Source organism: Petromyzon marinus, chromosome 47 (assembly GCF_048934315.1).
Source record: "Petromyzon marinus isolate PM22_M1 ecotype Great Lakes invasive population chromosome 47, UKy_Petmar_22M1.pri1.0, whole genome shotgun sequence".
Classification (NCBI taxonomy): Eukaryota; Metazoa; Chordata; class Hyperoartia; order Petromyzontiformes; family Petromyzontidae; genus Petromyzon; species Petromyzon marinus.
The window spans coordinates 5,633,797-5,650,246 of NC_133713.1; the positions used below are offsets into that span (position 1 = coordinate 5,633,797).

At 53.0% G+C, this 16,450-nt stretch overlaps 1 protein-coding gene across 4 annotated transcripts in view; it reads left to right on the forward strand.

Annotated features, from left to right (window-relative positions):
• The first annotated feature begins 6,283 nt into the window (after positions 1–6,283).
• SHOX2 (SHOX homeobox 2) overlaps positions 6,284–16,450 on the forward strand; it is a 42,673-nt gene continuing 32,506 nt past the window's right edge. Inside the window, exon 1 of one of the 4 annotated variants that reach the window (XM_032971923.2) lies at positions 6,284–7,325. In XM_032971923.2, the coding sequence (XP_032827814.1) occupies positions 7,004–7,325 (322 nt within the window). In that variant the 5' untranslated portion in view covers positions 6,284–7,003. The remainder of the gene's footprint in view (positions 7,326–16,450) is intronic. The other 3 variants (XM_032971922.2, XM_032971925.2, XM_032971924.2) reach the window with 3 other exon arrangements.

Genomic DNA, 16,450 nt, shown 5'->3' on the forward strand with positions numbered 1-16,450 from the left:
TGAGCGGGTGGGTGGGTGAGCGGGTAAGTGGGTGAGCAGGTAGGTGAGCAGGTGGGTAAGCGGACGGGTGGGTGAGCAGATGGGTGGGTGAGCGTGTGGGTGAGCGAGTGGGTGAGTTAGTGAGCGGGTGGGTGGATGAGCAGGTGGGTGAGTTAGTGAGCGGGTGGGTGGGTGAGCGGGTAGGTGAATTGGGTAGATGTCGTGACCTGCAATGTGTCCGAGTCCTCAACATTGGGTGGAGGAATCAGCGTGCGGAAAGTCGAAGGATCAGTGACCAGGGTGGTCGCGATTGAAGAGCGATAAGGAAACGACTGGCTGCGAGTGAGAGAGTGACTGGGGTAACTCGGTGAGCGTTAGGTCATCATAATTATTATAATAATTATCATAATCATCATTATATAATTGCCTTCAAGGTGAAGTGTTCACGTTTATTTCGTGTAACCAGGCAAAAAAAAGAAATCTTGCTTAGCTTCCCAGAAGAGACAGACTGGGGCGCGTTCTCCGTGACTTGGCGGTGCGCCGGTGATGGAATTTAAATGAAACCAAAGAACACGGCCGCAAGGGGACGACAGAGATAATGGTCAACGTTTCAGGCAATAACCCTTTTTCATAACACAGACAATGAAGACTTGTCGTCCGGTTTCCTGTCCGAATGAGATTGCGGCGGTGCTCATCTCCCGTTAGCAGCCAGTGGTGGACATTCCACGTTCCTATGGCCTGGGCGTGTCTAATCCACAGTGCAACCACTGTTGACCACCTGAAAAGCGGTGCTCATTTTTCCGGAGCCAGGAGGGACGATGGGCTGAGTCGATCCCGCGAAATCAGCGATCGAAATCGCGACGCCGCTCGCTCTCCCCACCGAGCCAACCGGCCGGAACGTCGCCTCGGGCACCGTCGATTGGCGGGCAGCGTCGACCGTGCCTGTTGCGGCCTTCTCTGCCCACCAACGCCCCACGGAGCGGCACGCGCAATCCCCGTCCAAATCAAGCCCCGCCGCTCCAAGTGCAACCTGAGCGGTTGGTCGCGCAACGCAATCGCTCAGCGCGATCGCGCCACTTGGTCGCCTGCACACCGCGTGGAAAAGCCGCGCGACTCAACTTCAATCGGCGAGCAACTTGGTCGCGTAACTATTCGTCAATAGAAAAAGAAGAAAAATAGATGTTAAGACGACGCTTCTGGCAATGGCCCTGATGCAGAGCACATCGGCAGAGATGCCGGCAGAAGAGACCGAGCGGACGATACGAGTTGGGGGACCGCAAGTTGCCCCCAACCCCCCCCCCCCCCCATAATGAGATCATTATCGCCGGGGATATGCAGCAGATGAGACGCGCGCATAAGGTGGAGGGCGGGGGGATGTACAGGGCATGCGTCTGCCTCGCGTGGACCAGCAGACTTCTACTGCCGCTCGCACTCTCACGAATGCGCACGCGAGAACAAAGGCACCGGCGCTCGCCAGTGCTGGAAATTCCCCGTTACTATGACGGGGGTGCGAGAACCGGCGTCTGTCTATATAGAACGGCGCACGTTTGACACTCCGCGCGCATTTATTTTTGTTTTTAAAAGGAAGTGGTATCTTATTTTATCGACCCCAATCAATTTCGTGAAGATAGGAAGATCGTGTTCGTCAAGAACCTGTGCCCGGGTGTCAATGAAGTTGTAGAGATCCCCGGTACAGCCTTTAACGTACTGTTGGGGCACGGCACGCGAGGGGGTGGGTGGCCAGCACAACGCCCGGCCGCCTTTGTCTCCCTAGTGGCGATATTTACACACCTCACCAGGCACTCATTTGAGTGCTGAGTCAACCTAAGGGAGGCCCATTACCAGTTGTTAACTACTACGCTACCGCTCCCCGCGAGCACCTCCGGTCACACACAAAGACAAAGACCTCCCATATAGCCTTTAATAGGCTGGTGGGGCAAGGGCTGTTAGCGAGCACCTATGAAGGCTGGAGCGCTACACGAGGGGGTGGTTGGCCAGCACCACGCCCGGCCGCCTTTGTCTCCCCAGTGGCGATGTTTACACACCGCACCAGGTACTCATTTGAGGCTTAGTAAACCTAAGGGAGGGCCATGACCGGTTCAGATAATCGCCGGGTTCGTAGCGCAGCGCGCTCACCGCTGCACCACCGCTCCCCACGGTCACACACAAGACAAAGATCCCCCGTATGCCCTCATCAGACTGTTGGGGCAAGTGCCGTTAGCGAGTAGCACCTATGAATCGGTCACACACACACACACAGAGACACACGCACGCACATCCACACCTGCCGATTCATAAGCGTCCCCAAACTTTCCAATACATTACAGGGGGTTGAATGCGTCTTAGATTCCGCACATTACGTTCATCATGACAATAAGTGCTTAGCACTTTCTAAAACACCCCTGGATAAAATCCTCCCCACGCTGTGTCTATCACAGTGGCTGTTTGACCATACTTCACCACGCTGGTCAATGCGGATTGTTGAAGGCGGTTGTGGTGGAGAGGATCGTGCCCAGAACCGGTTCAGACATCACTCGCCACCGATTGGGAGCCGTGACCGGGAATTCAACTTCAGTGGCCGGGTTGATAGGGCACTGCGCTAACCAGAGCACCACCGCTCATTCCCTATACGTACGTATTCGAAAGATAAAGATCCCCCGTATAGCCTTGAACAGACTGTTTAAGCTTTTGTAGACACACTCGCAAACAAACACACACACACATATATATCAATATACAAGTACACATTGTAATTGTACACACAAAATATCCGAAATATTTACATATATACACACGTATGTGCATATATACATATATACATGCATGTATACATGCATACACACATTTACAAATACCAAAATTATTAACGTGCATGCATCCAAGTGTACACAGAGAAACTCGTAAACACGCAATAAATACATAAACACAGGCGCGCACGCATGCACACATTCGCACGCGTAGACGCACCAATGCCCGCACACGCATGGCAGTGCACTTGGGTGCGTAGCGTGTAGCCGTGTCAATGGCATGTGTCATTTAGTTGTGGCGTGTACACACGCGCGAAAATATCGACTGCACGGACGCGGCGTACAGACACTCGCACGCACGCACACACACACACACGCGCGCATTTCACATCGTACACACTATATATATACTGGTCCGCGCGTACACGTGTACAAGATGCACGCGCGTGTTAAAAAACAAAAGATAACACACACACACGTACGACAACAACAAAAAGCACGCGTGGGCACAGACGCGTGGAGATACGCGCAATTACAAACACCCCCCGTGTAGCCTTAACAGACTATTGGGGGCAAGTGCTGTTAGCGAGAGCGTTGAGAAGGCCGGATCGCGTACATTTACGGAAATTTACGCGATATAACTGCGTACATTTACGCGATCTACGGGGTGAGATCACGGAAATTTTACGCGATCTCACCCCATAAATTTACGCGATCTAACCCCCCCCCCAAAAAAACCCCTCTCTTATGGATGATATTGGTCGCGAAAGCCGACTGCGTGTCAAAAAGGTCGGAACGGTACACGAGGGGGTTTAGGTGGACAGCACCACGCCCGACCGCTTTGGTCTCCCATGCAGTGGCGATGTTTACCCGCAGCACCAGCTACTCATTTGAGGCTGAGTCTAAATAAAGTGTGTGGGGGGGGAAGGGGGGGGGGCCCAGGACCGGTTGAAGCAAGCGTCACTGGCGTTCTGCGTGAGCGGGAATCGAACTCAGTTCTCCGGGTTCGTAGCGCGGCGCGCGCTAACAGCAGCACCACCGCTCCCCACGAACACACAGAATTATAAAAAAATCCCCGCGTCTAGCCTCCAACAGTGGGTGTTGGACAAGTGCCATTCGCGAGCACCTATGAAGGCCAATACCACACACACAACGACAAATATGCATACATACACTCAACAACAACAACAACATCTGCCACCCGCCAAACAAAGACGCACACAGACAAATACACACACCAACACTCAGACACAAAAGACAAAGATCACCCGTATAGCCTTAACAGACTGTAGGAGCAAGTGCTGTGTGGGTGGACAGCACCACGCCCGGTCGCCTTTGTCTCCCCAGTGACGATGTTTACACACCGCACCAGGTGCTCATTTGAGGCTGAGTCGACCTAGGATAAGCTCAGGATCAGTTCAGATAATCGTCAACGATGTTGGCCGTGAGCAGGAATCGAACTTGGGTCGCCGGTTTCGCAGCGGAGGGCGCTAACCGCTACACTACAGCTCCCCACTCAGACACACACACTCAGACACAAAAACAAAGACACGCACACTCACACACACACTCAGACACAAAAACAAAGACACGCACACTCAGACACACACACTCAGACACAAAAACAAAGACACGCACACTCAGACACACACACCCACTCAGACACAAAAACAAAGACACGCACACTCAGACACACACACTCAGACACAAAAACAAAGACACGCACACTCAGACACACACACTCAGACACAACAACAAAGACACGCACACTCAGACACACACACTCAGACACAAAAACAAAGACACGCACACTCAGACACACACACTCTCAGACACAAAAACAAAGACACGCACACTTAGACACACACACACTCAGACACAAAAACAAAGACACGCACACTCAGACACACATACTCTCATACACACACACACTCTTAGACACACACACTCTCAGACACACACACACTCTTAGACACACACACACTCTCATACACACACACACTCTCAGACACACACACTCTCAGACACAAAAAAACAAAGACACGCCCACACACACACACACTCTCTCTCAGACACACACACAGACACAAAAAACAAAGACACACACACTGAGACACACACACTCTCTCCGACACACACACACACACTCAGACACACACTCTCTCTCCGACACACACACACTCTCTCCGACACACACACACTGAGACACACACACACTCTCTCCGACACACACACACTGACACGCACACACACTCTCTCCGACACACACACACTGAGACACACACACACACACTCTCTCCGACACACACTGACACACACTCTCTCCGACACACACACACTGACACACACACACACTCTCTCCGACACACACACACTGAGACACACACACACTCTCTCCAACACACACACACTGAGACACACACACACACACTCTCTCCGACACACACACACTGAGACACACACACACACTCTCTCCGACACACACACACTGAGACACACACACACTCTCTCGGATACACACACACTGAGACACACACACACACTCTCTCCGACACACACACACTCAGACACACACACTCTCTCCGACACACACACACTGAGACACACACACACACACTCTCTCCGACACACTGAGACACACACACACTCTCTCCGACACACACACACACACTCAGACACACACGCACGCGCCCACGTGCGCGCCCGGCCGCTTCGCAAACAGAGCAGCAGGGACTTGTCCCGGAATCGAACCCGGCCCGCAGGAGTCCCGTGCGCTGCGCGCTCGACGAGTCCCCCCGCCGACGCGAGGCCCCTTGTCCATCTCGAGAATCATCGCTACTGCTGCTGCTCCTCCTCCTCCTCCTCCGCGTGGCGCTCCGTAGCTCGTTCCCTCGACAGGGATACAATGTAATTGAATTAATTAGAAGCTCTTGTCAAATGGGGCGATGGATTGCCGGAGCGGCCAATGGGTAGCTGCCTTGTGCGAGAGAGTGTGTGTGTGCCCCCCCTCTCTTCCTCCTTCCTCCGCTCTCCCTCCCACGACGACGTCCCCCCCATCATCATCACCACCACCATCAACCCACCTCCTCCCACACAAGGAAGCCACTAGCCCATCCCACACACCCCAGACCCCATCCACAGGCAACCCGGCACCATTCTCACTCTTGCCTCTCCCTCCATCATCATCATATCCCTCCCGCCTTCTCTCCCTCATTCCCTCCCTCCTTCCCTCTCTCCATCTCTCTCTCACGCAGCCTCCTCCCCACAACAGCTTCCGCCGTCCCTCCCATCTTCACCAACCCACTCCCTTCCCCAACCCCCACTAAACTCCTATCCCAACCCCCTCCATCCCTCCCTCCTGCCCGTCCCCACCCAACCCACCCACACACCCCGCCAAGCCACCCCTTCGCGCCGATGACACGGCGATAAGGGTGTAATGCACAACGCGGCCAGCGATTAGCTGCTCGCTAATTGCGGTACGGGCGCGCACGGACAGACACGCGCACGCGCGCGCACGCACGCGGACACGCGGAGTCGGCAAACCCGCGGGGCGCCGTGAGCCCCTTCGTCTCGGCGCCCTATATAAGCAGCCGCGACTTGTGGGCAACGGGCTCATTTTTTGGAGCAGCATCTTTTGCTGCTGCCGCTATTGCCGCTTCTGCTACTCCCCCCTCCCCTTAGCACCTCTCCTCCTCCTCCTCCTCCTCCCCCCACCTCTTCTCCCCCCCCCACCCCCCCCCCCCCGCGAAATTTTGTAACAGATTTCCTCTATTGCCTGAAACCACCACCACCCCCTCCTCCTTTCTGAAAGATCACCTACAAAAAAGCCAGACTCTCCCTGCCGTTCATCCATCCCCTGCCGCCGCCGCCGCCGCGTTAATTGCCGGGAGAAGGCTGCGGAGCAAACTCCACGTTGCTGCGCCGAGGGCGCGAAGAAATTTCAACTCGCGGCGCGCGTAGCGCAGTTTTTTATTATTATCATCATTATTTGTACTTATTAAAAAGAGAGCCGCCAAGTTCAGTGCGGGCAATTTATTTATTGATTTTATGAGCATTATTTTTGTAACAAAAAATGTCTTACTTTATTTTGTAGTTTTGTAACAAACAAAAAAAAGAGAAATCTTTACGAGACGAACGGCTTCGTTGTACGGACAATATTTGCTCTCGTCGGTGTGATTCACACAATCATCATCATCAGCAGCAGCAGCAGCATCCTCCCCCGTCATCGCTCTGCCCAGTCCGAGCTCGCCGCTTCCCTGCCGTCGAAGATCCCGAGCATGGAGGAGCTCACGGCCTTCGTCTCAAAGTCATTCGAGGGCAAAGTGAAGGACCGCAAGGACGGAATTACTTACCGCGAAGTCCTCGAGAGCGGCTCGCTTCGCGCTCGGAGCGGCATGGCCACGGACGAGATTGTAGCGACTGCTGCCGCTGCTGCTGCTGCTGCTGCGGCGAGGGAAGAAGCGATGGCGGGGTCCCTATCGGCAGGGTTGGCCCCGCGGCTGCCAATGCTGCCCCGCCCGCCGAGCAGCAAGGAGTTAGGGCTGGACGGAGACAGCGAGAGGGAGGACAGCGACTTCGGTGTCTCCAAGGGCCGAGACGGTAAGAGAGAGAGAGAGAGGGGGGGCAGTCGGGCGGGGCGTACGGGCGGGCGTGCGGGGAGGCGTTCGAGGCGCCGCCGATCACGGAGTTGAACCCGCGCGCGTTGCGACTTCGAGGCGATGCCGACGGAATGTCGCTCCACTCGCCAAGTTTGCGGTCCGGTTCGAGCGTTCTGCGCGGTTCCGCGACTTCTCCCGTTGTCCGCGCTTCGCCCGGTGCTGTGCCCATCGACTCGGCCGTCTATTGTCTCACGCGTGTCCGTGGCATGCATCGCTCTTCCACGGCTATGCCGAATGAGGATGGGAGAGAGGGGTGGTGGAGGGTGTATTAGTGGGTGAGTGTGAGCGAGGGGAAAGCCAGCGGTGAGCCGGGATGGTGAGCGAGACACTTTAGTTGTAGTTTAAAGAGTGTGTGTGTGTTTGTGTGTGTGTGGGAGTGGTGAGGTCGTTGGTGCAGTGGTTAGCGCGCTGCGCTACGAACCCAGCGAACTAAGTTCAATCCCGTGTCGTAGTTGCAGCAGCATCTGTGGCGAACCTATATTGCGCGTCCTGTAGGTTAGCTCATGCAGTGCGTATAAAAGATCAGTACTGGAGAGACAAAGGCGGCCGGGAGTAGTGATGCTCACATCCCTCCGTTCGTGCCGTTCCTTGACGGCTGCTCGCTTAAACGAATTTCCCCAACAATCTGTACGGTTGAACACGATATATTTTATTGTGTGTGTGTGTACGTGCATGAATACATGCTGCATCTTGAATAGATCAACACAGCGTATACGCCGCGTGTAGATTGATTATTGTTGGCATATACTCTGCACTGTGGTTTAATATCAATATTAACGCATTCGCACATTCACAGACCAACTCGGTACAATTACGCAGCGCAGACACTCGGCAGAGGACACCACATTACCGAGTCTAAGTCTCAGCTAGCGACGTTCTCGCCCTCCCTGCCCCGTGAATGCCGCAAATAAAAATATCTCACTCAGCATTCAACATCGACATCGTCGTTCATTGTAAGCCACGGTCGATCCACTGCTGGATGATATGCCTCGCCAAGGCACGACCCAGCCCGTGAACACGAGCTGATGTTCATTGCTCCCTGCAACCTCGACACCCCCCCACTCCCCATCTCTCTCTCACTCTCTGTGTGACCCCCAGGATGGTCCCGACTCCTCCAACTGAGACTTGCCCTCTGTTTGACCAACAACAACAATAATAATAATACGAAAACATTAACACGTGATCTCGATATGTACCCGCGCCTCCGATTAGCCACGGTTGGCTACGTACGTTGCGAAAGAAGTTCAACACACATACATACTAGATACACAAGGGACTTGGAACCTAGTGCGGCGCGCAAGTGCCTGTGTCTCGTCGCTCGTATGTCACGATATATTGTGCACATAAAGTGAATATAGCGTCAGTCTGCATGACTGCGTATTTGGCGGTCTGTATATATAAATGACCGTCTGTTTCTGTCTGTCTGTACGACTGTCTTCATGGCTGACTGTCTGTCTGTACTGCTGTCTGTCTGTACGACGTCTGTATGGCTGACCGTCTGTCTGTACTGCTGTCTGTCTGTACGACTGTCTGTATGGCTGTGTGTCTGTCTCTATTGCTATCTGTCTGTACGACTGTCTGTATGGCTGTGTGTCTGTCTGTACTGCTGTCTGTCTGTAACGACTATCTGTATGGCTGACCGTCTGTCTCTATTGCTGTGTGTCTGTACGACTGTCTGTATGGCTGACCGTCTGTCTCTATTGCTGTCTGTCTGTACGACTGTCTGTACGGCTGACCGTCTGTCTGTACTGCTGTATGTCTGTACGACTGTCTGTATGGCTGACTGTCTGTCTGTACTGCTGTCTGTCTGTACGACTGTCTGTATGGCTGACCGCTGTCTGTACTGATGTCTGTCTGTAACGACTGTCTGTATGGCTGTGTGTCTGTCTCTATTGCTGTGTGTCTGTACGACTGTCTGTATGGCTGACCGTCTGTCTCCATTGCTGTCTGTCTGTACGACTGTCTGTATGGCTGTGTGTCTGTCTCTATTGCTGTCTGTCTGTACGAGGGTCTGTATGGCTGACCGTCTGTCTGTACTGCTGTCTGTCTGTACGACTGTTTGTATTGCTGACCGTCTGTCTGTACTGCTGTCTGTCTGTACGACTGTCTGTATGGCTGACTGTCTGTCTGTACGACTGTCTGTATGGCTGACTGTCTGTCTGTACTGCTGTGGGTCTGTACGACTGTTTGTATTGCTGACCGTCTGTCTCTATTGCTGTGTGTCTGGACGACTGTCTGTATGGCCGACCGTCTGTCTGTACGACTGTCTGTATGGCTGACCGTCTGTCTGTACTGCAGTCTGTCTGTAACGACTGTCTGTGTGGCTGACCGTCTGTCTCTATTGCTGTGTGTCTGTACGACGGTCTGTATGGCTGACCGTGTGTCTGTACTGCTGTCTGTCTGTACGACTGTCTGTATGGCTGACTGTCTGTCTGTACGACTGTCTGTATGGCTGACCATCTGTCTGTACTGCTGTCTGTCTGTCTGTACGACTGTCTGTATGGCTGACCGTCTGTCTCTATTGCTGTCTGTCTGTACGACTGTTTGTATGGCCGACCGTCTGGCTGTACGACTGTCTGTATGGCTGACCGTCTGTCTGTACTGCAGTCTGTCTGTAACGACTGTCTGTACGGCTGACCTTCTGTCTGCACTGCTGTCTGTCTGTACGACTGTCTCTATAGCTGACCGTCCGTCTCTATTGCTGTGTATATGCCTGCACGTATGACTTATCTGCCTGTATGGCTGTCAGCCTACATGACTGCCTGACTGTAAGTCTGTCTGCCTCTCTGTCTCTCAGTCACAGACGAGGTCGGCTTGCCAACACAAGCGCGCGCGTGTGTCTCTGTGCATGTACGTGCCGCTGTGTATGTATGTGTATCGATTCCCGCTCACGGCCACCAGCGACTATCATCTGAACCATTCCCGAGTCTCTCCTAGCTCGACTCGTGCCTGCAATGAGTACCTGGTGCGCTGTGTAAACATCGCCACTGGGGAGACAAAGGCGGTCGGGCGTCGTGTTGGCCACCCACCCCCTCGTTTGCCATTCGGGTCTTCGTAGGTGCTCGCTAAAAGCACTTGCCCCACCAGCCTGAATAGGCTGTACGGGCGGTCTTTGTCTTTGCATGCATGTATGCTTGTATTTGTGTGCATATATACGCGTGTAAGTGTCTGTGTATATATGTTTGCACTGGTTTTTTGTGTATGTGTGTATTTATTTGCGCTACGTGAATATATGTGTATGTATGTGTATCTATATGTTTAGATGTACGTATTATGCGCGTGTCTCTAAATATGCATGTGTGTATAAGAAAGTGTGTGTGTATATTTGTTGGGGCGGTATTGTCTTGGTTAGCGCGCTGGACTTCCTTTCGGATGGTGACCCGAATTCGATTCCCTCGCTCGCGACCAAATATCAGCGACGAATATTTGAACTGGCCCTGACCTTTCTCCGATGAGCACGGTCGGCTACGTACGGTGCGAAAAAAGTTCAACGCGCATTTTAAAAAAGGAGCACCCGATGCGGTGTAGAAACATCAGCACTGGTGAGACAAAGGCGGCCGGTAGCGTGGTGTTGGCCACCCACCCCCTCGTGTGCCGTGCCGGTCTTCATAGGTGCTCGCTAACAGCACTTGCCCCAACAGTCTGTTCAGGCTATACGGGGAGTATTTGGATTTGATTAGTAATGCACCGATAATATTTAGCTTGTGTTTATATGTATTCGTGTGTGTACATATGTGATATATGTACATACGGATATGTTTCTCGTAATCGCATTATGTGTGGATAGACTGGTGGGAGTGGTGGCGCAATGGTTAGCACACTGCGCTACGAACAAGACCCTCAAAGTTCGATTCCTGGCTACGGATAATATCATCGGCAATCAATATCTTAACCAGTCGTTAGCCTCACCTAGGTAGACTCAGCCTTAAAAAAATGTGTACCTCGTGCGGTATGGAAACCGGGCACAGGAGAGACAAAGGCGGCCGGGTGTGGTTCTGGCTACACCACTTCCACCACCTCGCGCGGGATTTAAACCAATACAGGTGTTGGCTAACAGCACTTGTCCCGACGGTGCATATGCCTATACGGGGTACCTTTGTCTTTGTGTGTACGTAGTGGGGAACGGCAGCGTAGCGGTGAGCGCACTGCGCTACGAACCTGCCGACACGAGTTCGATTCCCGCTCACGGCCAACAACGAGTGGCGAATGTCTGAACCTGTTCCCTGGGGCCTTCCCTATGTGGACTCAGCCTCAAATGAGTACCTGGTGCTGTGTGCAAATATCAGCATTGGGGAGACAAAGGCGGCCCGGGCGCTAGTACTGGCCCGTTGCGTGTGCATTGCCACTCGCTCACAACACCTTGCCCCAACATCCCGTGTAAGTCGGACGGCGGGCGTTCTTTGTCTTTGTATCGACTGCGGTGGCCTGTAACGGGCAGCTTTTAAGGCTCTGTAAGTGCCCGGGTCGAAGAGACACAGAATATCGTCCGATCTTATCGTCACAAACACCGAGGTCGTTCTGTACGTAACAAAGATCCCCCGTGTAGCCTTAACTGGCCGTTGGGGCAAGGTGCTGTTAGCGAGTAGCGCCTATCAAGGCCGTAACGGCAAACGAGAGGATGGTGTGGTTATCACCACGCCTGTCCGCCTTTGTCTCCCCCTCTCCTCCCCCCCCCAAAAGTGTTGATGTTTTACGCACGACACGAGATACTCGTTTCAGGCTGAGCTAGGGAAGGCCCAGGAGCGGTTCACATATCCGTGAGCGGGAATGGAACTCGGATCGTCGGGTTCTTAGCGTAGTGCGCTAACCACTACACTACCGCTCCCCATACACATTCAGAGAACACCTTTAACTCAACCACCGATTCTCAACATTACAATGATTTTATTACAATCGTTACAGCATTTGAGATGTAGCGACCTTGGCGTCTGTACGTCATCTCATCCTCAAACGTTACGAAGGGCACCCCCAGTGGCATCTGTCCCTGCTCGGAACAAGGTGACTCGGCCACCTGTCCCTTGCGAGCGGGCTTGACAAGTCTGCCGGGTAAGGATGGTGGAGCAGTGGTTAGGGTAAGGGATTGCGTCATCATCATAATCCTTAGTCATGGTCAATCCACATCAATAGTAATCTCACAACATGACATCGCGAATTAAATACAAGCATTGAAGACGCACACACCACATACGCATCACACACACACCACACACGCACACACACCACACACACGCACACACACGCACACACACCACACACACCACACACACCACACACGCCACACACACCACACATACAGCACACACCGACTCCAACGATATCCGCATTGTGTCGGTGGAGTGCTCTTGCCTGGAGCGCCAAGCAAAGCAATAGAGCCATTTGTTTACACGGCCACACAATGCTGATGATTGGCAACAAAAGGAAAACCCGACTGGGAATGTTCTGCTTATGAACAAATGTTCCTGGCGAACGTCATTCGAACTTTATTCAAGACGGTTTTTTTTTTTTGGGGGGGGGGTGCTAACGATCGTAAAAACATTTTAGATGTTACGTTATATTACAGTATGTGTGTACTGTATATATGTTTACTTTTGCTGATTAAATATATACACGTGCAGAGGTCCGTCTGTGTATGTGTGCGTGTGTATGTGTGTGCGTGTGTGTATGTGTGTGTGCGGAGTGGTGGCGCAGTGGTTAGCGCGCGGCGCTAACGACCCCGGCTACCCGAGTTCGATTCCCAGCCACGGCTAACATCGGTGGCGAGCGAAATCACGAACCGGGTCCTGGAAAAAAATCCCTCCACGCCTTCGAGACGGCCGGCGTCGGGAAGCCTTCATCCAGCAGTGGATTAACGAAGCACTGTAAATATATTTCCATTCGAATAGTACGTTAGTCGGATTTTGGCCGACATAAATATATAGTCTGAATGTACAATCTTGGTAATGTATGTACACACAACGTACTGACTTACAGCGATTAATACAACCAATGCAGTATATGTGGAAACAATATTGTATATTTAGCGACATTTCACATACATTACTGCAGCATGATGTGTCGCTTTGAAAAGTTTTTTTTTAATAACATATATAAACGTGCTACGCTGATATGTAGTGCGCAGAGTGTGTGCATGTATATATATAGTACGCATTGTGGGGGAGCGGTAGTGTAGCGGTTAGCGCTACGCTGCGCTACGACACCCGGCGACCCGAGTTCGATTCCAGCTCACGGCCAACACCGGGTGATAATTATCTGAACCAGCCCCGGGCCTCCCCTTAGGTCGACTAAGCCTAATATGAGTAACTAATGCCGTGTGTAAACATCGCCACTGGCCATACAAAGGCGGCCGGGCTTTGTGGTGGCCACCCACCCCCTCGTGTACCGTGCCGGCCTTTCAATGGGTGCTCGCTTACAGCACTTGAACCCAACAGTCTATTAAGACTATACTGGGGGCTTTTTGTCTTTGTCTTTATAGTACGTACACCGTGTAAATGTAACCACAAAGACACACAGAATAGCAGTGCACATTTCTAGACTGTAATGGCACGTGTTGTTAGCGAGCGCCTGTTAAGGCTAACGCGACGCAACGCGACGTCTCCAACACCAGCGGCTCCCGTTGTACCCAATGCAGGGAGCTACTCGATTTAAGGCTGAGTCGATCTAAGGGTGCCACGGCGGGAGGAAACAAACAAACAAAAATCCACTTTGAAATTTGTTTTTCCTCGCCGCTGATGTTGTCATCCGTGGCCCTCGAATCGAACTCGGGTTGGCCGAATTGGTAGCGCAGCGCGTCGGTCACGCGACAACGGCACAGACGCCAACCCAACGCTCCCCCGTGTCGCCTCTCACGGACATCTGGGGCAAGAGGTGTTCACGAGCACCTATTAAGGGCGAACGGCACCTACGCCTGCGGTGTTACAGAGCCTCTGGCCGTGACATTCGTTCGTTCATTCGACCGCACAAAGAGAACGGGTATGCTCCTCTCATCATCATCATAATCATCATAAGCATCATCATCGTAATTATCAATCGTCATTATCATCGGGCAAAGGTGTTGGTCTCTCCGCTGCTGGATGGACGTCTCCCCACGCCGTCGCCACAGCCCCGCCCGCCCCCCCCCCCCCGCCCGGGTAACGTGGGGCCGAGATCATTGCTCCACGGCTTTAATTTAGCAGCGGCAAATAGAACCACAGGAGCCGTGAGCTCGCTCGGGTGTACATGTGCTGACACGCGTCCATACGAGACTCCCTATGTTACCCAACCCCCACCGCCCCCAACCCCAACTTCGTGTATAACCCCCGCGTGATGTACAGTGCTAGAGACGACTGCAATAGCCTCCCGTTCCATATCGCCACTGATTATGGACAGTGCTGAGTTCAATCATAAATCCACTGCTGGATGGAGGCCTCCCCAAGCTATGTGGTAGGGCGCAGGTGAGGAGGCGGGGGGTGACCATGCTTCACCACTCTGGCCGCTGGCACGTCGTGCCAGATTAACACAATGTTGCGTGTGTGTGCACAATATTATTATAATTCTCTATGACGTTTCTCGCACATGCAATCCACTGCTGGATGGAGGCGGCGGTCGTGATGGCTGTGCTAGCTAACAGCTCTTGCCCCAAGCGGCTGTTGCGGCTATACGAGGTGGGGGAGGGAGGTTCTTTTTCTCTGTCTTGGTTAATGCTCAGACACAAAGACCTTGATATGAATATCCACCGTCCCCACTTTACCCATCTTATTTCACCCATATTACTGTCGTTGTGTTAGTGAGCTGGAATCGAGATGTTAACTGCCTCGTCTGGTATGTAGGAGGGGTCGTAGGTTCGATCCCGACCCTGGCGCCTGCTGCTGTATATTTGGAGTTTGCGGTGTCTCTCTCTTTTCCTTTGGTCGCGTGGATTTTTCTCCGGGTCCTCCCCGTTTTCCCTCCATTTGTGGCCAGGTCGCTTCTAAAAAAAAGAGCTATACAGCTCAGTGGGCCTTGCCTGGTGAAATAAAAATACTAGTTTATTTTTTGACAGCATCATTTTATTAAATCCGATCTCAATCGGGCGCGGCAGCTTCACTGCTGCTGCTGATTTCCGTCTGCTAAAACGAGCAATGGATCAATGCCCATCTCCTGTTCACAGCCATGCTGTCAGTGGTGGAAATTCCACATTCCTATGGCGGCAAGCGAGTTTCTCCAAAACAAAGGACAATCCACGCGTTGACCTCCGCACACAAAGCGGCACTCGTTTAAATCGACCGGCCGCCACCAGGATTTGAACGCGACTGTGTGTGTGTACCACAGTCGCGTTTGACCCAGAGCACGGGTCGGCAACCAAAACAACAACAACAACAACAACACCAAGAAGCGACGAATTTTGTTGTTGTTGTTGTTGTTGTTTCGAATTCGGTAAACAAAAAAATTCGTTAAACAACAAAAAAAAAACCACCGGCTTCAAATTTCAAGAAGCCGCAATGAGCGTCGTGGTGACCGCTCGGGCGCTTAAATCGACAGCGTCAGGAAGCAGCCCTCGGTAAGTGGGGCACGCGACTCCTTGAGCCCGCGGGGTCAGCGAGAGGAGCCCTTCGTTCCCTCGAGCCCCGAGCCACGAAGGTCGTGGGCAGAGGCGCGGCGAGGAACGATGTGGGGGGGGGGGGGGGGTGCGTGGGTTATGACACCCGCTCAAGAGGCGAATGCGTCCGTGTGCTTGCTGGACCGTGCGCGCGCGTGAGTGTCCACGTGCGTGTGTCTTGTGTACATACATAAAGACAAAGCTCCCCCGTGTAGCATTAATAGACGGTTGAGGCGAGTGATGTTTTTGCGAGCACCTTATGAAAGCCGGCACGGCACACGAGGGGGTGGGTGGCCGACACCACGCCCGGCCGCCTTTGTCTCCCCACTGGCGATGTTTATACACACCGCACCAGGTACTCATTTGAGGCTGAGTCGACCTAGGGGAGGCCCAGGACCGGTCCAGATAATCGCCACTGGGTGTTGGCCGTGAACGGGAATCGAACTCGGGACAGCCGGGTTCGTAGCGCAGCGCGCTAACCGCTGCACCACCGCTCCCCACAATATATAACA